This window comes from Schistocerca cancellata, chromosome 1 (assembly GCF_023864275.1).
Source record: "Schistocerca cancellata isolate TAMUIC-IGC-003103 chromosome 1, iqSchCanc2.1, whole genome shotgun sequence".
NCBI classification, from domain to species: Eukaryota; Metazoa; Arthropoda; class Insecta; order Orthoptera; family Acrididae; genus Schistocerca; species Schistocerca cancellata.
The window spans coordinates 303,565,134-303,592,722 of record NC_064626.1 but is presented as its reverse complement, the minus strand read 5'-3'; the positions used below and the strand labels follow the sequence as shown (position 1 = coordinate 303,592,722).

Here is a 27,589-nt window from a genome sequence, read left to right as displayed (position 1 = left end):
TTAAATGTGATTTGCAGAGTATCCATGTAGATGTAGATAGCGATGAGGTAATGCCCGATAGATATGCAACGCACATACCGCACAGATAACGCGGGTACGACCGTGACTGGCCAAAGCTCCTAGGATATCTACCTTAGTCGACTATAGATTACGACAGTGTACAGTAGCCTACAACAATTTTACAACTCTGGTGACGATAGTTTGTGCTGTAAAATACGAGAGTACCCTAAAATGACAAAGTGTAGAAATTCAGATAAAGGGTCAACACTTTGATGGCATAATCGACGTTCTAACTATTGTGATTTGCTAGTTGAACTGCATACCAAAGGTAGACTTTTCAGAAAGTTTCACTTGGTTGTATGAAGGTTAAAAATGGTTCAAATTTCAAATGGCTCTGAGCACTATGGGACTTAACTTCTGAGGTCATCAGTCCCCTAGAACACAGAACTACTTAAACCTAACTAACGTAAGGACATCACACACATCCATGCCCGAGGCAGGATTCGATCCTGCGACCGTAGCGGTTGCGCGGTTCCAGACTGTAGCGCCTAGAACCGCTCGGCCAACACGGCCGGCCTCTTATGAAGGTTTGTGCGTTCTACTCAGTGTGGGAGGGGGGGGGGGGGGACAATGTAGAGCACCTAAGACATTGAAGTTACCATTTTAATATTTCGTATTTTTCATTAATCCAGTCTCGAATCTTTACGACTGACGGTGAAGATAATAGCAAACAGTAGTGAACCAGGAAGCCGAGAAGCAGCTGCCGTATCGTGGCTGACTACAACTGGAGGAAGCCAATGCAGAAGGCGCTGCAGAAGTGCGGGTGAATCTTCAAACATAGATACCAGTAGACTGGCCTTGCTGTGCAGAAGCTGTAGGGCTGGTGTGGCTCCAACATAAACCACGTGACCGTTGGCAAAACGTGGCGGGATTTCAAATCAGCCGTCTGCCATCCTATGTTTGTATCGTATTTTCCCCACATTTCTTAAAAAATGGTTCAAATGGCTCTGAGCACTATGGGACTTAACATCTCCGGTCATCAGTCCCCTACACTTAGAACTACTTAAACCTAACTAACGTAAGGACATCACACACATCCATGCCCGAGGCAGGATTCGAACCTGCGACTGTAGCGGTCGCGCGGTTCCAGACTGAAGCGCCTAGAACCACTCGGCCACCAGCGGCCGGCCACATTTCTCAATTGACTGCCAAACGCTTCCAACAAAAATTACTTTTATTTGCGAAAAATTATGCCAGAACTACATTTGACCTGGATTTGTTCACAGTAGCATTTACAGAATCTAACAAATACATCGAACGCCACTCTGGTGGGCAGCGGGAAGAAATTACTATAAACTATCAATTAAAGTAAAATGTCGTTAAAATGCTTTTAAACAGTAAGAGTGGGCTCGTGTCAAAACTTTAAACATTGGATTCGCCGCGGTTTGAGCTCTAGTCACTTATAAAAGAAAATGGGATATGGGAATTATGTCAACTATAGGTACCAAGATTGTCGACTTCAGGAGCAGGTCCATTTTAGAGTATCAATTTTAGGTGCACTTCAAAGGTTCAGTTCCCACTATTTTTACAAAAGTTTAAACTATCAGTTTTAAAAAAATATTTTAGATGAAAGGTGAGACTTTGAAGTTTCAGAAAATAATTTTGGAGCCTAGGTTTAAAAATGACAGACACTGTAAATATAAACTATAAATATACATTGTAAATAATAACTAACCTATCAAAAGACTTTTCCGCGAAGTGCTTCGAACAAAGGCGCGTATGTGCAGATGGCTTAAATTTTGTCCGTTTCAGGGCCTGTATCCAAAGCTGCCTTCGGTTTTCATCCTTAGCGAACCTATGAGTAGGAACGAGACACAATTATACTTACTTCTGTAACCGAATTATCACAGATACTTTCCAAAATGTAATATGAGTCAGACTGTAAGGCATCACTTCCAACACTTTAATTTACGTGATACTAATTTCAAGTGTAAAAAACATATAAAAGTCACTTCAGCAGATTTCAATAAACACATCTGCACTATCATAGAAACGCTTACACGTTCAATGTAATGCCATTTCCCCCGACAAAACGCTGTGCACAGCCATAAGCGCAACACGAAACAACCATGTTTTGCCAACATTCACGTGACTTCAGCCCAGAGATGTTGGAGCCACGAAAATGACATCAGGACCAGTCTATTATATTTATGGTCGAAGGGGTGATTGAATTATGGGGACAAAGGTGGCGATATGTGGCAGGAGGCAAGCGGCGAGCGATTGCCAGGAAACGGGCAGATGCAGCTGGGTGGGCAGCCGCGGGTGTCACTGCCGGGCAGCCTTGGGACAAGGACGCTCCCAGCCGCTGCCTCGCCGGCCACTGGAGCAGTGCTGGCGGCGGCGGCGGCGGCAGCAGCAGCGCCCTGTCCCAAATGCGCCGGCGTGGGGGGTGGGCGCCGCCGCGCGCATGCGCAACGGCAGGAGCGGGCAGGCACGGGCCAGCCTCACCAGTCTGTTCGCGGCAGCGCACGGGACATGTAGGCGGTCCCTCTGCGAGCGGCATGGGACTCGGCATTCCGCGCTCCGAGGTGAGTGCGACGCGCTCCGCCGTCACATTTTCGACCTCTCGTTCATCTGTACCTTCACGTTTCTGTTATGCGAGGATAGTTCGCAGAAACCGATCAACGATACACTTTCAATATATTTTATTTGCCTTAACCGTTTTCTGGTGTTTCGATATCCACCAACAAAAGTTACGTATTTAGGGGAACATTTAAACAGAGATGGGACCCCTACACGCCCGCACCAACGTGGTGACCAGACCAACCGTTCTACTGTCACCTCACAGGGTGCTGGGCTGTGATGTTATCCGTGCGTCTGGGTAAGACTACGCGTTAACACGGTCCGTCAGGTGATAGTGGACGAAACGCGAGTGAGGGTAGCGATTTGAAGAGCAGAGGGAAAAAAGTGCCAAGGCTCGTGCCGTGGGAAAACAGAGGCCCCCACGGACCAACATGCAACGGCGACCATTAGTCGAAAGCAAAAATCGAGTCAGCGTAAGTAATATTGTGAAACATGAGGTTCTCTCAGAGTATCGAATGTTCAGTTAACCTAGGGGAATGAAGGTGGGTAAACATCGCTGTGCTTAGCAGATCACGTTCATTTTTGTACATTATAATCCATGACATCCTACAGATTCAGTGTACATTGTACAAAACTCGTTTCACGTGAGTCCGCCGGCTGTAGTGGCCGAGCGGTTCTAGGCGCTTCAGTTCGGAACCGCGTGACTGCTACGGTCGCAGGTTCGAATCCTGCCTCGGGCATGGATGTGTGTGATGTCCTTAGGTTAGTTAGGTTTAAGTAGTTCTAAGTCTAGGGGACTGATGACAGATGTTTAGTCCCATAGTCCTCAGAGCCATTTGAACCAATCACCTGAGTCCAAGGGTAAAATGAATCCATATACGAATAGATGTAGTATTTTTAAAAGTTGCATTTATTATTATTATATGTCACTCTGTTTCTTAAAAAATTAAGACATTCGCATAAAGTGCTAAATAAAGTGTTTGGAAATCTGGCTTCAGGGTTGAACTAAAGGGGGGTGGGGGGGGGGGGGAGAAAGGGAGGCGGGGAGATATTCACTACAAACACCACGAAAATTTAAAAAAAAAAAAGGTTGCCATATCATTGAAAGCCCCCTGTTGTTGTTGTTGTTGTTGTTGTTGTTGTTTGTTGCTGTTGTTGAGACTGGTTTGATGCAGCTTTCCATGTGCAAGCCCCATAGTGTGACAATAACTGCGTGTTGCTTTACCCCAACCTCCGTTCAGTGATTTGTGGCGTCTGCATTTATAATACCTTGTTGCATTTCTTATGACTACCGCCACAGAAATCAAAACTGAGATTAGTATACGTCACTATAATTGTACATTCGTTTAGGCAGCTATTATTCGATAAGCTAAGCGATCTTGGAATTGTATCAGCTCGTTAATGCTGTAGAGAATAATTTCGCTCTCAGTGCCAGCGAAAATTCGTTAGTTGTCGAAGTAATACATGTAAACCTGTGTAATACCTTGGCACGATAGTTATTTACCTGACAGATCGCATTATTTGCTGCTGTATCGGAACATACATAAATATTTATGTTTTGCGAGAGAAATTGCGGCCGTGATGTCATTTTCGCCAGCACCGCAGCTCGGTCGACCAACAATTAGGGTCGCACTGCCATAGTTAACGAGCTTGGTGTTTACGTAAACAACGTGGCTCGCAATGTTTACAGAATTTTACCCGTCCTTCAACCACCACACCATCGTTCGTACAGTTATTTGTGTTGAGCTCTTAGTCAAGTATTTTATACACTGTCAACACGGAACAGTTTAAGCTATCTGCGCTACTTCGTCGCGCTTTACGGAACTTGTGGAAGGAAAGTACAGTTAACGGTTAGCGTAGATGTACTGTCTTAATATTCTTATTACGGGAAGCACTAGCGCTGTAATATTTCCCATTAACGTGGACTAGATTTTGAGACTTAAAGCGGCTAAGAAAATTCCAGTTCTGCGTCAGAAACTTAAACAGCTTTCCATTCGCTCTTACACTTCCGTGTATCCAGTTTCACACTGATAACTTCACTATTACACTTCGCAATTCTTCTTTGATCGTGAATAAGGCTCTGGATGACGTAGTATGATACTGAAGATTATAAACTGTTTGTTTCACGTAGAGTTAAAAATTCTCTTGCAGCCATGATTACTGTCACGTAAGACGACTGTTTCCGCTCTAAGACAAAAATTTTCGAGAATTATATGGTATTTATACACAAGAATGTGAATATAGTGTACGAAGAAATGAATTTTTCTCACTCCGTATGCGATGACGGGGAAGGGCCAATACAGTATATGCATTTTATACAGATTTTAGGAGTACCTACATACGAATAAAATATATCGTAACGAATATTAGGAGAGGATCTAAATATGATTATAAATAAACCTATCGTAGTTTTTTTGGCACAACATTATGCTCTGACTCGATATATGAATAAGTATCCTTGGTCTGTCCCCACATTATTCTCTCTCTCTCTCTCTCTCTCTGTGTGTGTGTGTGTGTGTGTGTGTGTGTGTGTGTGTGTGTGATATTAAATGTTAAGACTATAACTATTTCAGTTTACAGACTGGAGAACAAAGAATAGCATTACTCTATTACATACTTTGACTGGTTTCGCATTGTATCTCTCCACTTCCTATTTTTACAGTTTTATTATTTTTATTTGTATATTGATATCCTGTCTCTTCTCGCAGCGATAGGACTGGAAACGGAGTCCAGCTAACGTAGAGCGTCCGTCTTCGTTATGGAATTCGTCGAAATAGTAACTCGGCACTCCGCTGACTAAGAGGCATCCATTATTTCTGGGAAGTGTCGGGGCGAGTTTGCAGCGTGGGCTACTGCATCACGGTCACGGCTTCGTGGGAATCTCATGATTCAGATCTTGATCGTCACTCCACGCTTCCGCGGATTATGCTTCCCATAACATGGTTACGTCATCAACTCTTATGTATTAGTTTGTTGTGTTGTTGTTTCGGTACGCCAGTAGCTTGCACGCTGCAAATAAGGCAGTTGATATCCATCTAGCGGCGAACATTAAACGGTCTATATGTTATCCTGCCGCAAGGACAAGGAGATTGCTCATTCTCATATGTAATTCACAAGAGACTTATAGCTGCTGCTACTACAAGAAAAGTCACTATAGTTTAAAAGCTACACAGTTATCGCAGAAAGGATGGGTTCTAAGCTTTGTGTTGTCATTCGTGGTGCAAATTTCCACAGTTGCATTATATTAGTTCAGAAAATGTAATGCCTGTAGATGAAGCATGCGAATATGAGCTAGACCGACTAGTTGTATAGCATAATAAATCAAACCTAGGGCACTTTACACCCCTGATTCTCATTCAGAGTGCAAGCACCTTATTCCTCGCAAGTAGTCCTTAAATTCTCTCTTCTGCGTTGAAGAAACAGTATATCCGTCACGTGTGTGAAAAGTGAGGCAATTTCTCAAGTAAGGATGCGCCAGGTATCGACAAGGTTCTGTTTGATTCCTTTCGATGAGAGTAAAGATGGGCAAGATCTCAACAGTAGGACTTACTGTATGAGAAACGACTTGGGGCTGAATCTGGTCAGTCACTGCACCAAGTAGCACATGCCATTTGAATGTCCCAACCCTTAATTTCACAACTACAGACTCACTTTCAAACAACGGGAGATGTAGGAAGTGAGACCACCTGCGATCAATTACCGCAATCATTGCCTCACGCCAGGCAGAACAGCTGACCGTAAATCATCTCTCTCTGCAGTCATTCTTGTGAAGATAAGAGATACCAAGCGCCATGAGCGCAGAAGCGGTCATATACGCGATTAACAATCGTGAATGGGAACAGTATTTGGCTTGTTCTATATCTTCACGAGCGTTTGACAGAGCGTTTGGTCCTAGATACGTGTAACATTTGTGCTAGAAGTATATTATAGAGGAGGAGGATGACAGACAGTGTGGACACACAACAGCACTGGAAGACGTACGGACCATCAAAGCCAGAAAAATAGTTCTTTCGTGGCTCCGAAATATGTGGACATAACCTTACCACATTTTTTCTTCCAGTTGAAACGTCCCCTTAGAAAAATTTAGAATGACAGTTCTGGAAAAACTCTTACGTTATTTGATGCAGAGACCGCTGAGTAAAACTCAACGTACTCAGACATTTCTCTCTTTACTTATTCTGATCACTAAACTGACACACAGTATTTTAGCGCAACGCAATCTGACTTTCAATAATCCCTACAAAAGAATGGCCCTGACTAACAATAACCTCTACCTTTCATGAATCACTTACCTCACAAAAATCTTCGTTACTCGACCTACTACAATACAGCGAGCGCCAATACTGCTAGCTAAATAAAAGATTCTAACTACTGAAGGCACTAACTACTGATAGGCATAGTTAGCAAATGAAAGATTTTGATAGAGTACAAACAATGTATTTAACTTCATAGTGTTAAAAAGTCATATGTATATATCTATCAATTCATGACATCCATCTTAACAAATTTCCTTTTTCTGACGGACACACGTCCAGATCGTCCGCTCAAAACTCTGGCATCTCTCTCCACACCCACCTCTGCTGGCGGCTCATCTCTAACTGACCAACGCTACTGGCTGTTCACATCCAACTTCCCAGCACTACACAAGCGAATATTCCAACAATGAGTCCAACCAGCCACAGACTACATAAAGCGCAGTCAGCGATTTTCATACAGAGCACTACGTAGCGTTACCAACATAAAAACCTAAACAGTCTACTTACACAGTTTGTGCTAGCACAGTTGCTTGAGCCTATTTTCTCATGACGTAGCTTTTTCTCAATGGGCTAGCTTCATACACGGCATGGTACAAGCTATGCGATTCAACCGAAAGCTGTGTGCCACATTTCCAAGGATTGTACCGTACAGGATACGAGATTCGTTTGAAAGTATTGCAGGAAGCAATGTTGTTCCAGATCTGGATAAATGCTCTTGTTGTTTGTCTAAGGAAATGTCTGAAACATCCTACATCCATACTTCGCAAGCCACCGTAAGATGCGTGGCAGAGGATACCATGTATCAGAACTAGTGGTTTCCTTCCCGTTCCACTCGCATATAGAGCGAGGGAAAACGACTATCTATACTATACACCTCCGTAAGATCCTGGCTCCGTATGAGCCCTAGTTTACCGTATCTTCGCCGTCCCTATGTGAAATGTATGTTGGCGGCAGTAGGATCGTTCTGCAGGCGGCTTCAAATGCCGTTTCTCTCAACTTTCTTAGCAGTGTTCTTCGAAATTGTCTTCACCCCGCCAGGGATTCCCACCTGAACTCCCGAAGCACACCCGTAACACTTGCGTGCTGATCGATCCTACCGGTAACAAACCGAGCAGCCCGCATCTGAACTGCTCCGATGTCTTGTTTCAAACCAACCTGGTGCGGATCCAATACACTCGAGCAGTGCTCAAGAATAGGTCGCAGTGACGTTCTATATGCGGTCTCCTTTACACATGGGCCACCCTTCCCTAAAATTCTGTCAATAAAGCGAAGTCGACCTTTCACCTTCCCTACCACAGCCCTCACATGCCCGTTCTATTTCATATCGCTTCGCAGCGTTACGCGTAGACATTAAAACGACGCAACTGTGTCAAGCAGGACACAAATAACGCTACATCCGATCGTTACGAGTTTGTTTTTCCTGCTCGTCCGCATTAACTTAGATTTTTCTACATTGAGAGCCAGCTGCCATTCATCACGTCAACTAGAAATTTTGCCTAAGTGATCTTGTATCCTCCTACAGACACTCATCATAGAGACCTTCCTGTACACCACAGCATCATCAGCGAACAACCACAGATTGCTGTCACCCTGTCTGCCAGATCATTTATGAATATAAGAAATAGCAACGGTCCTATCATACTTTCCTGGGGCACCTCTGATGTTACTTACCCCTTCTCCGATGAACACTTGCCGTCCAGGACAGTATATTGGGTTCTATTACTTAAGAGGTCTTCGAATCAATCGCATGTATGAGAGGCTATTCCGTATGCACGTACCTTCGTTAACTCCAATGATTTTCGGAAATACAGAAATATAGAATCAACCCGTTTCCCTTCATCCATAGTTTGCAGTAATCATGTGAGAAAAGAGCAAGCTGGGTTTCGCATGAGGAATGCTTTCTGAAGCTGTGCTGATTCGTGGACATCAAATTTTCGGTTTCTAGGAAATTTATTACATTCGAACTGAGGATATGATTCGGAATAGAGCGGCAAACCGATGTTAAGGATATTGCCCGTCATTCTGCATGTCCGTTCTTTTACCCTTCTTATATACAGGCGTCATATGTCCTTTTTGTTCCAGTCGCTTGGCACTTTGTGCTAGTCGAAAGATTCACGATAAATGCAAACTAAGTAAGGGGCCGAAGTCTTAGAGTATTTTTAAAAACGAACTGGGATTCCATTCAGACCTGGCGATTTATTTGTTTTCGATTCCTTACGTTGTTTCTCTACGCCACGGTTGTTTATTACTATGAAATTCATGTAGGAGTCTGTGCGGTGATCAGCGACGGTATGTTTGAAAGATTCTCCTGCGTGAACGATTTCTTAAATGTGGAGTTCAAAACCCTCGGCTTCCTTTTGCTACCTCCTACTGCCAAATCAGACTGGTCAACGAATGACTGGTCGCAGTAGTAATTATGCCTATATCGTCTGTTCATCTAATCAACTGGTGCAGAAACTATCCCCTCATGTCTGAGGGGTGATACGGAAAAAACTGTTGAGCAATGGAGGTGCTATTCAGCAGAGGTGGGCGTCAAATACAGAAGTCCAGATTTTGCAAAGCATTTCTACATATAATTACGTCCTATATTCCCTATAGGAATTTAAGGATATGGGACCTGGATAAACTGACTAAACCAGAGGTTGTACAGAGTTTCAGGGAGAGCATTAGGGAACGATTGAGAAGACTACGGGAAAGAAATACGGTCGATGAAGAATGGGTAGCTTTGAGAGATGAAACAGTGAAGGCAGCAGAGGATCAAGTAGGTAAAACGACGAGAGCTAGTAGAAATCCTTGAGTAACAAAGATATATTGAATTTAATTGATGAAAAGGAAAAATATAAAAATGCGGTAAATGAAGCAGGCAAAAATACAAACGTCTTAAAAATGAGATCGACAGGAAGTGTAAAATGGCTAAGCAGGGATGGCTAGAGGACAAATGTAGGGGGAGGTAGAGGCATATATCACTACGGGTAAGATAGATACTGCGTACAGGAAAATTAGAGACCTTTATATAAAAAAGAATCACTTGTATGAATATCAAAAGCTCAGATCGAAACCCAGTTCTAAGCAAAGATGGGAAAGCAGAAAGGTGGAAGGAGTATATAGAGGGTCTATGCAAGGGTGATGTACTTGAGGACAATATTTTGGAAATGGAAGAGGATGTAGATGAAGATGAAATGGGAGATAAGATACTACGTGAAGAGTTTGACAGAGCACTGAAAGACCTAAGTCCAAACAAGGCCCGGGAGTAGACGACATTCCGTTAGAACTACTGATAGCCTTGGGAGAGCCAGCCCTGACAAAACTCTATCATCTGGCGAGCAAGAATAATATAATAATTCCAGTCCCAAAGATAGCAGGTGTTGACAGATGTGAAAATTACCGAACTATCAGTTTAATAAGTCACAGCTGCAAAATACTAACGCGAATTCTTTATAGAGGAATCGAAAAAACTGGTAGAAGCCGACCTCAGGGAAGAACAGTTTGGATTCCGTAGAAATGTTGGAACACGTGAGACAATACTGACCCTACGACTTATCTTAGAAGCTAGATTAAGGAAAGGCAAACCTACGTTTGTAGCATTTTTAGATCTAAGAAAGCTTTTGACAATATTGACTGGAATACTCTTTCAAATTCTGAAGGTGGCAGGGGTAAAATACAGGGAGCGAAGGCTATTTAAAATTTGTACAGAAACCAGATGACAGTTACAAGAGTCGAAGGGGAATGAAAGGGAAGCAGTGGTTGGGAAGGGGGTGAGACAGGGTTGTAGCCTCTCCCCGATGCTATTCAATCTGTATATTGAGCAAGCAGTAAAGGAAACAAAAGAAAAGTTCGGAGTAGGCATTAAAAGCCATGGAGAAGAAATAAAAACTTTGACGTTTGCCGATGACATTGTAATTCCGTCAGAGGCAGCAAAGGACCTGGAAGAGCAATTGAACAGAATGGACAGTGTCTTAAAAGGAGGATATAAGATTAACATCAACAAAAGCAAAACGAGGATAATGGAATGTACTCGAATTAAATCTGGTGATGCTGAGGGAATTAGATTAGGTAATGAGATACTTAACATAGTAAATAAGTTTTGTTATTTGGGAAGCAAAATAACTAATGATGGTTGAAGTAGAGAGGATAAAAAATGTAGACTGGCAATGGCAAGGAAAACGTTTTTGAAGAAGAGAAATTTGTTAACATCGAGTACAGAATTAAATGTCAGGAAGTAGTTTCTGAAAATATTTGTGTGGCGTGTCGCCATGTGTGGAAGTGAAACATGGACGGTAAATAGTTTAAACAAGAAGAATAGAAGCTTCCGAAATGTGGTGCAACAGTAGAATGCTGAAGATTAGATGGGTAGACCACATAACTAATGAGGAGGTATTGGACAGAATTGGGGAGAAGAGAAATTTTTCGCACAATTTGACTATAAAAAGGGATCGATTGGTAGGGTGTGTTCTGAGGCGTCAAGGGATTACCAATTTAGTATTGGAGGGCAGCGTGGAGGGTAAAAATCGTAGAGGGAGACCAAGAGATGAATACAGTAAGCAGATTGGAAAGGATGTAGGTTGCAGAAGGCACTGGGAGATGAAGCTTGCACAGGACAGAGTAGCATGGATAGCTGCATCAAACCAGTCTCAGGACTGATGACCCCAACAGGAACAACACACCCTTGTCAAACTGGCCTAGTCTCCAATGGCGTCCAAAGTATTTCCAACTCTAAACTTCATTTCTCTTCTTCCTGAGCTGCGTCTTCGTCACTGCGGTGACGAAAGTCGTGGTATACGTACTAATATCGTGATGGACCTCCTTTAATGCAGCATTTCAATGTAGAGTGGACTCGTTGGAAGTCTCGCGCAGACCTACTGAGACATGCTGTCTCTACAGCCGTCCATACTTGAGAAAGTGTTGCCGGTGCAGGATTTTGTGCCCGAAATGATCTCTTGCTTATGTCCCACAAATGTTCTATGGGATTCATGTCAGGCGACCTGGGTGACTAAATCATTCGCTCGACTCGACCTGTCCAGAATGTCCTTCAAGCCAATTGTGAACAATTGTGTTTGGAAACATGAAGTTCTTGAGTGGCTGAAAATGGTCTCGAAACAGCTGAACATAGCTATTTCCAGGCAAGGGTTGGTTCAGTTTAACCAAACGATCCATTCCATTTCGTGTAAACCCAGCCCACACCACTATGGAGCCACCACCAACTTTCAAAGAGCCTTGTTGAAAACTTGGGCCCATGGGTTTCTGGGTTGTGCACCGCATTCGAACCCTACCATCGGCTCTCACGAACTAAAATCGTGACTCATCTGGCCAGACCACGGTTTTCCAGTCGTCTAGGGTCCAACCGATGTGGTCACGAGCCCAGGAGAGGCGCTGCAGGCGATGTGCTGCCGTCATAGGAACTCGCCTCGGTTGTTTGCTGACATAGCCCGTTAACGCCAAATTTCGGGGTGCTATAGTAACGGACGCGTTCGTCGCACGTCTCACACTGAATTCTGAGGTTATTTCACGCAGTCTTGCTTGTCGTTTAGCACCGACAACTCTAGCCAAACGCCGCTGCTCTCTGTCGATAAGTGAATGCCGCCAGCCACAGCGTTGTTCGTGGTGAGAGATAATGCCTGAAATTTGGTGTGCTCGGCGCACGCTTGACACTGCGTATCTCGGAATATATTGAGGACTGATGACCTCAGATGTTAAGTCCCATAGTGCTCAGAGCCTTTTGAACCATCTCGGAATATTGAACTAACGGTTTCCAAAATGGAAAATCAGATGCGTCTGTTGCAACTACTATTTCGCGTTCAAAGTCTGATAATTCACCTCGAGTGGCCCTAACCACGTCGGAAACGTTTTTTTGTGTGTATCACCCGAGTATACTGTAAATGAGAGCTCGGCCAAGTCACAGCCCTTTTATACCTTATCCTCACTACCACCATCTGTATATGTGCAACTCGCCATCCCATAATTTTTGTCACTTCAGTGCTGGCCGGCCGCGGTGGTCTCACGGTTCTAGGCGCGCCGTCCGGAACCGCGCGACTGCTACGGTCGCAGGTTCGAATCCTGTCTCGGGCATGGATGTGTGTGATGTCCTTAGGTTAGTTAGGTTTAAGTAGTTCTCAGTTCTAGGGGACTGATGACCACAGCTGTTAAGTCCCATAGTGCTCAGAGCCATTTTTGAACTTCAGTGCAAACTAGAATTACAAAACGCATCCGTCAATACTCGCGTTAATTATGTGCTCTCATAGTCGCATTTACATTGTTATCGAACCGATTTTTACGAGTACATTGCATGGTATCACAGGGCTGCCTGTTGATCTAAGGATGACTCTGATACCGATTCAAACTACTCGTTTAAAAATAAATTTGTCACAAAAAGATTGTTAACAAATACGGATAGCTTAGCACGCCATTATAATCTCGTACTTCATCAGTGTACTATGGTTTCGCATATTTTATCTGAAAGTCTGTCCGTTTATTATTATGATGAATTAGATCTGTATAAAGTTTATCTCCGTTGGTCTTCTGATGGCTGTGACCAGTGTGGATTTGGTATCGATGAGATACTAGAGCTACAGAAAAACATTCTTATCTATTACTGGCAGAGTCTTTAGTATCTCTAGTAGAATATCCACATGTGACGAAATGGCCCTGTAACTGTTTTTACTGTTTTGTGTCTCCAGTGGGATGAAAAGATGAAAGTTAATCCGATAAATCCAGTATTTCAGACAGTTCACAGCAGCTAGTCGTCTCGCCGTATAGCAAATGTTGTAGATGAATGTAATAAAAAAATACCTTAGTCAAAGTAGCTGTGGTATTAGTACCCAGGCAAATTGTTTTAAAAAAATCACATCAACGATCTTGCTGTCAGAAAAATCACAGGTTTTATTTATGAATACCTGGGCCCAACGAGTAGGGCTTTTGCTGTAATATGTTCTTACCTAGTGCAAGAAGGTTGCAGTGTAATTAAAACAATAAATCGAAATGATATTCTGTATTTTATTGTTTAAAAATAATTTTCTGCAGAACAATGATATTCAGTTGGTTAATAGCAAGAGCTGCTGGCGTACCATCAGGTAACTCACAAAACAGCTGCTGTGATAACATTAGTTACTCTCGTAGCTGAAGGAAGTTCCATAAGATCGGTATTTAGAGAACAGGATAATGAATGGTTATATAGAAGCACATTTCTCACATTTTACCGTTGTGAGGTGGGTTGCATAAAATGGTCGCAAATACAGGCAGCAATTCTGTATACTGCGTTCTTGAAAATTGTTGGGCATTTATATCTATCTACTATCGTTCACGATGGTCAAACACATCTTGTTTTCTGTTGCACAACGTTTCCTGTCAAGTACATTTCGATCAGCGGGGAGAAACGATATTTCTGACCACTGTCCAAAGATTTAGCTGCTTCTGAAGCGGTACGAGTTGCGGTGTTGACTTGTGTAGGCGTAGGAGACACAAGCAAATGGTGCGAGGTCTCGTCTGTATGCCAAATGTCACCAGTCCTGCTTAGCACATTCTACCTCTGTAAGTTATACTTGGAAAGAATGGAGAGGCATGACAATAATTCGACCCTGGTTCATTGCTAACCTCGCGCTTCTACTTTTCCTGTTACGGAGACGATTCACATTAATTTGAGGAAGTTGATAAGCAACAAGATGCGATACTTCATCAGTAATAAATTACGATATTTTCCGGTTAGCCACTTTCGCGGAATACACTGCTACCGACATACGAAATGGTACTGACAGCATCGGGATAGGACACTTCACATTCACGTCGTACTAATGCCCTCACGATTGCCTCATTCACGATGTCGTAGTCAAATAATCCATACGATAAAACAGAATCGTCTCACTATTGGTAAATTTTAATGGGCTGACTCTATCTATAGAGTATAATGGATTAGTAAATAAGGCCTTTAAGATTACTGGCTCTTGAAGGAAACTGACATACTACAATATTAGGAGTCTCGTTGTTGAACACCGGTGGTATAACAAATAGTGCAGTTTGCTTTCCTCCTGTCATTAGGAATATGAAAGGTCCGCGTTCCTCCCTCGCTAGAGCGCAAATAAAGTTTCCAAAACTTTGGTCTGGGATAGTGCGATTTTGCCCATGCCGTCCGTCTCTGTCTGGATAACGCAATGATAAAAGATCTTCTGTTGCCTGAGTGTATTATTTACTCTAACTTACCTCGAACTTCAGCCAGGCAGAGGCTTCATAAATTGATGTTCCTGCTAAGATGGCTCCTCTACTCTTGCTGAATATCTGCTGCCATGAAGTACCACTAACAATGCAAGGAATTTCATGAGCATTGGTGACAGGATCCCTCCGTAATCCGAGCTTGTGCTCTGTTTCTAATGACCTCGTTGTCGATGGGACGTTAAACACTAATCTCCTCCTCCTCCTCCTCCTCCTCCTCCTCCTCGAAGCTTCAGTAATTTCCAGGAATTGGGTGAACATCGACACACATCGAAGGTCGAGTCTCGAGATGTTGGCATGAGAGACGACAAAAGACAAACGTACTGAAAACAGAAATATATTACATTGTACTGTACACCACGACGTACATGGAGAACCAGTTACTATATAGGTGTAACAGTTTTATTTAATATTAATGGAGACTGAATGGGAAAGCTGAAACCTACATTTCCTACGAATGTGTCATGATATACGATTATGTGGTTGAGCAGGAACTTAGTAGTACTTTGCAAAAACAGATATAATGTCTAATGGGAAAACCACAATCACTGTTTTTTCCAGTGTTATTTATAATCCGTTTTAATTGCAAAAAATGTTTATTCACATGACCGGTTTCGGTTGCTTTAGAACCATCTTCAGATCTGCAATTTCGGTTACAGGAATAACCCGTCCATACACAGCATCCTTCACGCATGGCGACTAGGAAGCAATTCAGCCTCCCAACATAACACCAGATATTTCGTTGTATCGCTCAACCGTGGAATCAAATCTCTATGCACTGTAGGGTTAATGACTTGTTTTCAATACGTTCGTCTTTTGTCGTCTCTCTCTTGCCAACATCTCGAGAGTCGAGCGTTCGATATACATCGCTCGCAGTGAGGCCACGACTTCGATGATCACTGTTTCTTAGAAATTACCGAGGCGCCAAACCGTCACTCTCCAAACCATCACTAATAACATCAACTTATCCTGCAAAAGTTTGACCGAGGCTCGTCCATTTTGTTACTGTAATTCCTCATCTCTGGGAAAGGTTAAAGCGGAAAATTCAAAACCCACAGCCTCAGGAACGCTGCTGAGGTGATACTTTTAATCTTCGGGGTAGTTTGGAGCACAAGTAAAAAAATGAGTGACAGGTTGGAGGTCTGAACTTGATACTAGGGCTTACCTGGTGGCACAATTGGTATCGCACTGTTTATGAAAGACATCCGGGAAGAGTCGCAGTTTGGCACACTAAACTGGTGCAAATGTTCTAGAAGTTTTTGAAATTATCGGTGAAAGACTGTGAGCGATACTTAGCTAGTGGCATGTTCGCTCCGTCTACTTTCCCATAATGCAGAACTGATGTGCTCCCTTTAAATTATCTTCTTTGATGATATGTATCGGTTTTTCATTCTTCAGTTTGTGCCTTGTTGATGTCGGCTTTGTGTTTCTAACCGCTTTTCACAACTGATGTTTGTGATCACCATTCGTTCTGGATTTACCTATTGATTGTTTTTCCTGTAATACTTCTTTCAGAGTTATTTAGAAATCTATTTTAGCTAATGATGTGCTCAGTCAGTTCGATTTTCCTTCTTTCCTGTACCGTTAACAAAAGATATTTCTCGACAGTTTCCTGCGGTATTTGGTGATTGGATTTTTCCCGCACGGAATATATTACTGTTATTCCCCATTCTTCTCCGTGTATTTCCGAAACAGTACTGGGTGACGCAGTGGTAATCACTCTGGACTTGAACTTCGAAGTGCGGACCTCATGCTTCAGATTTTCAGCTGGTTCGTTAAATTAAGGTGAATGACGAGATGATTCCTTTGAAGAGAACACTCGCGATATCTTTCCTCGTGCTTGTCCTGTTCACTGTCGTTCCGCTTCTAGCGAGCTCGTTATCGACAGGGAGTTAAAGCCTAATATATCATCGTCGTCGCCGTAGCTGCCGCATTCCAGTCTTCTTGTGTCCCTGCAATCTGTACTGCAATACGTCGCGGAGGCCATCCCTGGAATCTAAAGAACAACTCCTGCCATTCCGCAGCTCCCATCATCAAACGACCCTCAGTTCAGCAGATTTCGCCGTGATATTCTACCTCACTTGTTTATAAGATAAGTTCTTCGTGTCACTCATTCCCCTCTTTTCCTTGAAGATAAATCTCATTATTCTTATTGGATCCTTTCTCGCAGTTTTTTTTAACTTAAGCCATAATGGTTCTTCCCTTACGATGTTGTTTGTAGTTCTATACCCTATTTCAACTCTTTCGTACTTGTTGTCTGAAGTGATCATAGTGCTGAAAAATATTTCCCCACCGCTACAGTTACCGTTAAGTCGTCTTTCTGTTTCTATCAGGTATAGTCCTCTAACAAAATTGATCCTACCTCTCAAGAGCAGCATGTACGTCATTTGGAATCTTTTCCCGTCACTGGTTAACAACTCACAGATCTGATGTGCCTGCATTCCCGTTTGCCTGCCGTTCTTTCATCGTGCACCAAACGACTTCTTCCTTTGTTCATAACTTCGCCGCTTTTTGTTAGTCTCCTGTTCGTAACCATGCAGGCCCTTCTTCTTCATTACCATCTCTAAGGGTCCTATTCCTAAGATTTCGAAAAGATTTTCCACAGAATTGGGCCTGAACAGAACAGCGTATCTCCACAGCATGGGCATCTGGCTCTCTGCATAGAGCTGCAGGATAATATATTACGAACGCAGGTATCATCAGCTTCAAAAAAATTTCAGGAAAGTTGGAGATTCACCGGAGACAGTGATATACAGTGAGGCACACCCTCACCCCTTCTGGCAAAATTGCGGTTATAAAAGAGCTGTTAGTTATCTGTATGCGCAGTAACTGTTGGTTTCACATTTTTGACATGGTTTCACATTTTTGACATGGTTTCACATTTTTGACATGGTTTCACATTTTTGACATGGTTTCACATTTTTGACATGGTTTCACATTTTTGACATGGTTTCACATTTTTGACATGGTTTCACATTTTTGACATGGTTTCACATTTTTGACATGGTTTCACATTTTTGACATGGTTTCACATTTTTGACATGGTTTCACATTTTTGACATGGTTTCACATTTTTGACATGGTTTCACATTTTTGACATGGTTTCACATTTTTGACATGGTTTCACATTTTTGACATGGTTTCACATTTTTGACATGGTTTCACATTTTTGACATGGTTTCACATTTTTGACATGGTTTCACATTTTTGACATGGTTTCACATTTTTGACATGGTTTCACATTTTTGACATGGTTTCACATCTTCGGAAGTACCATTTTTGACTACGTCTCGGCCCGAACTTAGTCATCGAGTGATTAAAAAAAGTAAAATTTGCAACTTTGGACTGGTTTTTCGTTTTACTAAAAAACTGCTTACCGCCTATTTCAGGATGAGCTGCTACGACAATTACGCGCTTCAGATCACGAGAAGCTAAATTCATATTATTTGCTGAATGACAAGTCTCACTGTGCTACTACTTTAAGATGTTTTCCATATTGCAACAATTGAAACTGCCGAATGCTTCATAGCTGTAGTGGCCTGCGCGCCAGTGTGATGTTAATTTGTTCAAACATCTCATTGAAGCAGCACGGGGCGAATGAATCTCGTTCCAAAATTTTGTGCTATAGAAGCTAACAACGGACTAATATGCTGATTATTGTTATATGGTCTATTGAAAACTAAAATTATACTACGGCATGGTAGTGGCTCATCTTCCCAGAATGTAATCAATTATCGGTGTTTGTAACTCAGCGGACATGATAACTGTAATGATAGTGCGCGAAATATTGCGGCAATGAACGTCTACTAATGGGATGAATCCTGGATACTACTTTCCGTCTTAAATTAATCACGAAATTTCAGACTGTATCGAATTTAAACAAACACCACATTCCCAACTATATTGTTGACATACCAGTATGTCGATACGATGACTTCTAATGCCAGACGAATTTCAGATACGTGCAGTTTCGTTTACTAAGCCACTTCGTAGGGATCCGACAAGCACGTATCCTGAACCAATAAAGGTTTCTGTACGAACTGGTAGTCATCATCATGGGCGAGGAGTGGAAAATAAACTAAAAGGATACTGCGAAGAAATGGCTGAGGCACAACCTAGGGCAATATCCTTTCTTCCAAGAGTGCTAGTTCAGCAAGGTATGTGAACATGTGAAGTTTGCAAGGAAGAGAGAACTACTAGCGGAAGTAAAACTATAACGGTGGATCATGAGTCGGCGTCTATAGCTCAGTCAATGTCCGCGGCTCGTGGTCTTGCGGTAGCGTTCTCGCTTCCCGCGCGCGGGGTCCCGGGTTCGATTCCCGGCGGGGTCAGGGATTTTCTCTGCCTCGAGATGACTGGGTGTTGGCTCTTTCATATGGTAGCTCAGCGTGTTCGGTCAGCGCGTTAGCTTCCCTTTCTAATGAAAAAACTGAGCGAACGAATGAACGAACAAACTGAACGGGTGTCGTCGGACGTCTGCTCTGAACAAATTCAGCGAACAATATAGAACAAAATGTTTAGGCGGCACGGCGGTAGCTCAGCGTGTTCGATCAGAGAGATAGCTGCCCTCTGTAATAAAAAAAAAACTGAGTTAGTGGATCAACAATGAACTGAAACGGGTGTCTTTCGACGTCCGCCCAGAGTAGATACAACGAACGAAAACAAACAAAATGAGATTTAAAAAAAAGTCGGTAAAGCATTTTCCCTCGAAAGGCAAAGGTCCTAGGTTTGGGCCCGGCCCACCACACAATTTTATTTTGCCGCTAAATTTCAGATCCATGCACGCTACGTTCAGAGTCAAAATTCTGGAGACATAAGCTATTATTACGCTGGAAGTTGATTTTAACACTATAAGCAGTATGCTATGACGTGCTCTTTAATAGCGCCCGTGCCTCCTTGCCACCTGTAGACCAGCCATTTGCAGAGACAATACGAAAAAAAACGTCAGTAACAAAAAGCACAGAAGATAAGTTCCCTTAATGGGCACAAAAGTGTCCTAGGCCAAACAAGACTTCGAACTCTGGAAAGACTGCCATTTATTAGGTGCTCAAATGTAAAGCAATCAGTGGGTGAAGTCGGAAGTCCAACGAGGCTTTTTGCGGACGATGCTATTGTAGACAGATAAGTTTCAACATTAGAAAATTACACTGAAATGTAGGAAAAATTCAGAGGGTGCAGGAACTTGCAGCTAACCCTCAACGTAATCTAATTTAACGCATCGTGTGCGTAAATAGTGTAGTGTGTTACTTCATCTAGCGTTAATATTTCGCCATGGGTAATACTTAATTTTTTCGTCGACTCTATACACTGAGGTGGCAAGTCACGGGATAGCGATATGCACTTTCAGAAATGGCTGTATTAACGCGTACACAGGGTATGCAATGGGAGTACATTGGCGAAGCCGTCGTTTGTACTCAGTAGACAGTTCCGAAGTGATTATGGCCGCACGACGGATATTACAGACTGAACGTGGAATGGTAGTTGGAGCTTGACGCATAGGACATTTCACTTCGGAAATCGTTAGGGAATTAAATATTCCGAGATCCACAGTGTCAAGAGTGTGCCGAGAATACCAAATTTCGGACATTACCTCTTACCATGGACAACACAGTCGCCGACGGCCTGCACTTAACGACCGAGTTGCAAGTGCTAAAAAGCAACACTGCGTGAAGTAACTGCGGAAATCAATGTGGGACGTACGAATGACGTACCCGTTAGGACTGTGCGGCGAAATTTGGCTGTGGCGGCAGATGACCAACGTTAGTGCCTTCGTTAATAGCACGACAGTGCAACCAGCTCTTCTCCTGGGCTCCTGACCATAATTGATTCGACCCTGGACGACAGGAAAACCGTGGCCTCATCAGATGATTTCCGATTTCAGTTGGTAGGAGCTGATGACGGGGTTCAAGTTGGCGCAAACCCTACGAAGCCACGGTCTCAAGTTGTCAACAAGGCACTGTGGAAGTTGGTGGTGGTGGCTCCATAATGGTATGGGCTGTGCTTACATGGAATGGAACAGATCATTGGCTGGAAATGTTCATGATCGGCTACTTGGGCATCATTTGCAGCCATTCATGGGCGTCATGCTCCCAAATAACTATGGAAATTTTATGGATAACAATGCGTTGTATAAAATATTCTCGGTATTCCTGCCGCGTCAGTTCTAGATAAAATCTCGAGCTTTCGACGATTACCTCCATCGTCATCGTCAGGAGCTGACTGTCTCCACTGCTGCTATGGTAGCCTCTATATAGCCCGAAGACGGCTTCTGATTGGTCGGCTTCTGATTGGTTGGCGATTACGTGTTGCTGTCTCAGACGGTGTCACTGTGTGCGCCGGTGGCGCCACCGCTTCCGTTTAAACGTAAACCTTGGAAGGAACGTCTCTGCTGCTTCTCTGCATCAAGCGCTCGTTTCCACGCACAGCTCAGATGGTATCCGCTATCGCGGTTAAAGTTCTTTTGGCTCATTCTGATTTCAACAGCCTCCTTAATAACCGAATCCCAGTACGTGGAGGCATGGGACAGAATTTTAGTTTCATCGAACAATATTTTGTGTTTGTTCGTGAGGCTGTGCTCCGCAATTGCCGATTTCTCAGGCTCTCTATTTTTAATGTGGCGTTGGTGTTCTGCGTTGTCTCGCCGTGCCATAATTGTTCGTGATTGCTTCGAAGAACCTGCTGAACAGTTCGAGCGAATGATGTGGCCACACAAATAGGGCGACATTAATCCTGTCGAGCATTTATATACCCGAGAGGTCAGTTCGTGCACGAAACCCTGCACTAGTAACATTTCTGCAATTACAGACGGTTTTAAAGGCAGCATGGTTTATTATTCTTTCGATGGACTACCAATGACTTCAGTCCATGCCAAGTCCAGTTGCTGCACTATGCCGGCCAAAAGGCGGTCTGACAAGATGTTAGTAGGTGTCCCATGGATTCTGCCACCACTATTTTGCAGGTTTGTCGTCTTCATATAGAATAGAGGCGAGAACATATAACAAAATTTTGTATGAAGGTCGTCGTATACTTTTTGATTACTTACACAACCGACGATTACGTTTAATAGAGCGCTCACATGTAGGTATAAGGGGAGTTGTCGTGATGTCATAAACTTGAAACTGACGTTCGTGTTAGTTGGCCCAAACATTAGCTTCTGGTGGAAGTGTTTTGATCAAAAATACCAATATGCGTCATTTATGGGTGTAATTATTCTGGTTATTCGTGAGCTTAAAGAAATCACATTTAGTCACTAAACCAACAAATGTTGGATGACAAAAGGGGCCTTGTAACATGCGTACTTTTATTGGGTATTCGAAGTGTATAACAAAAATAAAGTTACATTAATAAGGGGAAATGCATTGTATTACTGGATCAAATATGCCTTTAAGACCAGAAAAAGTCTGGAACGCCACTGTATTACGAAAGCACTGTAAAATTTTATATATGAAACAACTGCTGCAGGAACATGGCAGTAATTATGAACGAGCAGCTATAAACATTAGTCTGCCAATGTTTTGGAGTGGCAGGTTCAAACCAACACACAGCATAAGTATGTAGTGCCATCTCCTCTTAGTATACCTCCATGTACGTGATCTCCTCCCAAACCCCTGTATTAGTTCCAACTTAATTTGACACAGAAAGAGCAGACCTCACTGTGGGGTTTATAATATCCTAGCTCCAATAGGACTGGAGATACAGGAAAAAATGTTTTTCTCCCATTCCCTGGCATTTAGGCTAACCTGCACGAAAGACACTTTGTGTGGGAACATTATCGTCCAGCCAAATCTACATCTACATCATACCTAATGGTGTGTTGCGGAGGGTACTTTCGGTACCACTATCTGATCCCTCCAACTCCATTCCACTCGCGAAGCGTGCGTGGGAATGTGGTCAGTGCACGAGATGTAGGCGGGGGAAAGCAATATGTTGTTCAACTCCTCCTGAAAAGTGCTGTTCCGAAATTTCAGTAGTAAATCTCTCCATGATGCACAATGCCTTCTTGTAACGTCTGCCAGTGGAGTTTCTTCAGCATATCCGTAATGGTCTCTTCTCCAGGGTAGACTGATGCGATAGAAGCAATTCGTCTACTAAATTCATCAACCTCGTCCGGTCCTCTGATGACAATGACATCAGTGTAATACCATCTTTCTGAGATTTCAGATACTCGCAAAAGTTTTGGCAACCAAACGATAATTGTGAACAGGAATCTTCGAAGTTTGTCAAACAATTCAAAATAGTGAATATGTATGTCCCTAAGGGTCCATCGGTGGCTCCCAACTGGCAGTGTAATCTCGTAGTGATCCAGATGAAGATTTTCAGCGTTGGACTCGTCACGTGTGCTTGAACCAGGGTGAAGATCGTTTGGAAGATGTCGGCCAGGGTCTCCATCAGAGGTCTGCAAGCAACATATCAGGGAAATCAACCTCTTCCTCCTCTGAATCACTTACAGCATCTAATGCTCCACCACAACGTACACTTCTGAATAATGGCGTATTAACGCAAAACATACACCAATGGCCATACATAGTTACATGCGGTGGGCAAACTACCCCATTTACAAAATGTGGTCTGTTAGTAACTAAATGAATTTTCATGTTTGCAATAATATCAGACAGTTTTGATGTTCTCCATCTACACATCATTGACGTTAAACAATTTTCACAAATATGAAATATTAAGTGTTTGTAATCTATTTCATAAAACCACACTTTAATTTTAAATCGTGATTGCCAGACATTGCATTTACCAAAGTTGGCAAGTGTCATTAAGCACAATGTAGACCATGGAATTGGTACACCATTTTTAATTTTACCAGCTGCTTGAATAGTGTCGGCTACAATATCAGGATCATTGGAACATTTATACTACTAGCAAAAATATAACATTCTGGCAATCTATAATTGGTAAGGATATAATTCATTTTTGATACTCTATATGGTAACAGTATATCATCTTCAACAGTAGATGGCAATTCTAATTTTAAACCATCTAATGCATTTTCCAGTTGACCACATACTGCTACTTTGGGCAAATTATATAGCGTCTCCATTATTCAGAAATGTACTTACAAATGTGGTGTTGCTGCTGCTGCTCGTAGATGTCGACGTTATCGGTTCAGAGGACATGATGTGCTGTGCTCCAAATCACCCTCTTTATATACTAAAATTCGGGTACAGCCGGTTAAATCAAATCCTGTTATCAACACGTGTCGGCAATCTTTTGCTGGCGTGGGTGCTTGCTCAGATAATTGTCCTAAAAGGACAAATTATCTCGGCGGGACAGTGACGCCGCCATCGCGACCTTGGGACCCCGGGGGGCCCCATTTTTTATCAGTTGCTGACCCTCATGAATCGAAAACATGACTGCGTCGTTTCATGATTCGAGGGTCATCCTGTGATGAAACGCGCCACTGTTCGTTGGATCTTCTCTATCAGTACTGCCTGATAGGGATCCCAGATAGATTAAGAACACTCAAGAACCGGGCGAACAAGCCCCTTATAAGCCACTTCTTGCGTGGATGAATTATATTTCCTTAAGATTCTTCTGATGAATCTTAGTCTGGTTTCTGCTTTTCCCGCTATCTGTTTTATATGGTCATTCCACTTAAGGTCGCTCTGGATAGTTACACCTAGATATTTTACGGCAGACGCTGTCTCCAGCTGTTTGTCATCAATAGTGTAGCTGTACAGTAGTGGATTTCTTTTCCTATGTATGCACAATATGTTAAATTTATTTACGTTCAGGACCAACTGCCAGAGCCTGCACCCTTCATCAATTCTCTACAGGTCTTTCTGCAAATTTTTACTGTCTTCTGGCGTTACTACTTTGTATAGACAACTGCATCATCTGCAAATAGCCTTAAAGAGCATCCGACGCTTTCTGCGAGATCATTTACATATATTTGGAACGGTCCTGTCACACTTCTGTGGTGCTCTGGATATTACCTCTACCTTTGTCGATTTAGTTCCATTAAGTGCGACATGTTGAGTTCTATCTGCAAGCAAGTCTTGAATACAATCCAAGGTCTGCTCCAATACTACGTAAGCTCGTATTTTGCTCATTAAACGGCAAAGTGTGGCGGTGTCAAATGCCTTACTGAAATGAAGGAATATGGCATCAACCTGAGCGCCGTTGTCCACTGCGCTCTGCACCTCATGGAGGAAAAGAATGAGCTGAGTTTCGCATGATCTCTGTTTTTGGAATCCATGTAGATTTTTACAGAGGAGATGTTCATTGTCCAAAAACGTTATAATTCTAAAACAGATTGACGTCAACGATATTGGTCTATAATTGTGTGGAACTGTCTTTCGGCCTTCCTTAAAAACGAGAATGACCTGCGCTTCTTTCCAGTCGTTAGGTATTCCCCGTTGCTCAAGCGATCTACGATAAATTACTGCTAGAAGGGGAGCAAGTTCTTTCGCATAATCTTCATAGAATCTTACAGGTAACTCACCTGGTCTTGAGGCCTTTCCACTACTAAGCGATTCTAGCTGCTTTTCAATTCCGCGATCGGTTATCTCAATATCTGCCATTTCGATGCTCGTACGAATGTTGAAAGGAGTCACAGTGTTAAGATCTTCTGCGGTGAAACAACTTCAAAAGAGCGAATTCAGTATTTCGACCTTCTCTCTTTTATTTTCCATTCTGGTTCCAGTGTGGTCGCTGAGAGAATGAATAGATCAATTTGACCCACTTACCGATTTTACATATGACCAAAATCTCTTAGGGTTCTTACTCAGGACGGTTGACAACGTCTTACTTTGAAAATCATTGAATGCTTGTTTCATTGCTCTCCTTACGCTCATTTTCGCTTCGTTCAGCTTTTGTTTGTCAGCCAGGTTTTTACTTCTCTTGAATCTGAGATAAAGTACTCTTTGTTTACGTAGCACTTTTCTAACATGGCTATTAAACCTGCTTTGAAGGGTGGTCTGCATGTCAGGGGCAAGTTATGGTTTTTCTGGCCCTGACAAGTAGGCTGCCCTGCATTACAAGCATGTTGTGTTGTAATATTGGCCTGCTTTATCGACCGGCTTTGCATGGCAGCCTATACATCAGGTGCAAATAAATGACTTTCACGCCACTGATGGGTAGCCTGCCCTGTATGAGAGGCATGTTGATGGAGTAGTATAGTTTTGTTTTATTGAATTGTAGCACTGGGACTACACATGCTGATGAACAGAGGTGGGGCAGTTTGAGATGGATAGAGGAAAGGATTTACAGTGTGAGGGAGAGGAGGAAATTGAGTGTGGAGGAACGAAAGTGCGTGAGGCAGGTGAAAGGTGAAGGGGGTAGTGGCCAGGTGTTAAAGGAAGAGGAGAGGCGGAGATGGAAAGAGAGAGGGCAGCAATATATGGTCAGGAGGAGGCGGCGGAAGATATGGACAAAGAGAGGCGCAGGAGATAATGCGCTCTCTCTCTCTCTCTCTCTCTCTCTCTCTCTCTCTCTCTCTCTCTCTCCCTCTCACACACACACACACACACACACACACACACACACTTTTTCCTTCATGTTTTCGTTTTTGAATTTAAATTGATTTTGGATGGGAATACAATATATGAGAGAGAGAGAGAGAGAGAGAGAGAGAGAGAGAGAGAGAGAGAGAGAGAGAGAGAGCTAGATGATGACACAGTGGAAGGAAGGAAGGAATGAATGAATGAATGAATGGGAGGAGGAGGTGCGTTCAGTATGTGTGTCGAACACGCACGTGGGGAAAAGGCTAGTATTAAATATTTAATAGGGTAAAAATCACTAACATTCATTTTTAACCTACTATATAAAATATCTGACCCAAATCTTGTGTCATTACAATAGGCAGAAAAGACCCATTATTGTATGACTACGTGACACAGGAAAAATTACTTAAAACGGAGGTGTAGGGCGTAATGGAGTATCTTACGGTTAAAGTTAGACAGCGTATGTTCCTAGAATAGTCAACTAATCTGTTACATCCTGCTCCTTATATATCGAGAAACGACCATTAACATAAGATCACAGTTATTAGAACTTTGACGGAGGCTTGCCAATGGACTTTGCGCGAACCGTTCACGGCTGAAAAAGGAAAGGAAGTGGCATTATAAGGTGACTTGCTTAGTATAGCCGTAAATGTAGAAAATCCTGTCCATGCATTGGGTGCAGCCTGTTTAGTGTAGGCAATAGGAGTCATTGGCAGATGTGAAGTCATCGGTAAACATCTTCAGTTCCTCGGAGACGAACACTAAGCGCGATACAGCTCGGCCGCAGTTGACTTTGCTGCTGCCTGTAGCGACCTGCCGAGAGAGGAGTGAACAGGTAAAGTACCTGAGGCGGGGAGTGCGGCGGTTAACGGGGTGGATGGGCAGCGCACGACTGCCGGCGTGATCTCCTGCGGCTGCCTTGTTTTGCAGCAGCCGGCCAGAGCAGTTTTTTAATGCGGACAGGCGGCGGCGGACAAAAAGCAAAACCGTGGCTGGAATGCGCTGTTTACGGCCCGCGCCGGTGGTCCTGCCCGCGGCGCTGCTGCTGCCATCTAACGGGACCCGCCGGGACCGCGCCGCGCGGAGCGCGCTCGCCAG

The 27,589-nt window shown here is 43.1% G+C and overlaps 1 protein-coding gene across 1 annotated transcript in view; it reads left to right on the top strand.

Moving 5' to 3' along the window:
* The first annotated feature begins 2,467 nt into the window (after positions 1 to 2,467).
* The window catches only part of LOC126172354 (leucine zipper putative tumor suppressor 2-like), a 151,477-nt gene continuing 126,355 nt past the window's right edge, over positions 2,468 to 27,589 (top strand). The window contains exon 1 of the mRNA XM_049920879.1: positions 2,468 to 2,588. Coding sequence (XP_049776836.1) covers positions 2,562 to 2,588 — 27 coding nt within the window. The 5' untranslated portion in view covers positions 2,468 to 2,561. The remainder of the gene's footprint in view (positions 2,589 to 27,589) is intronic.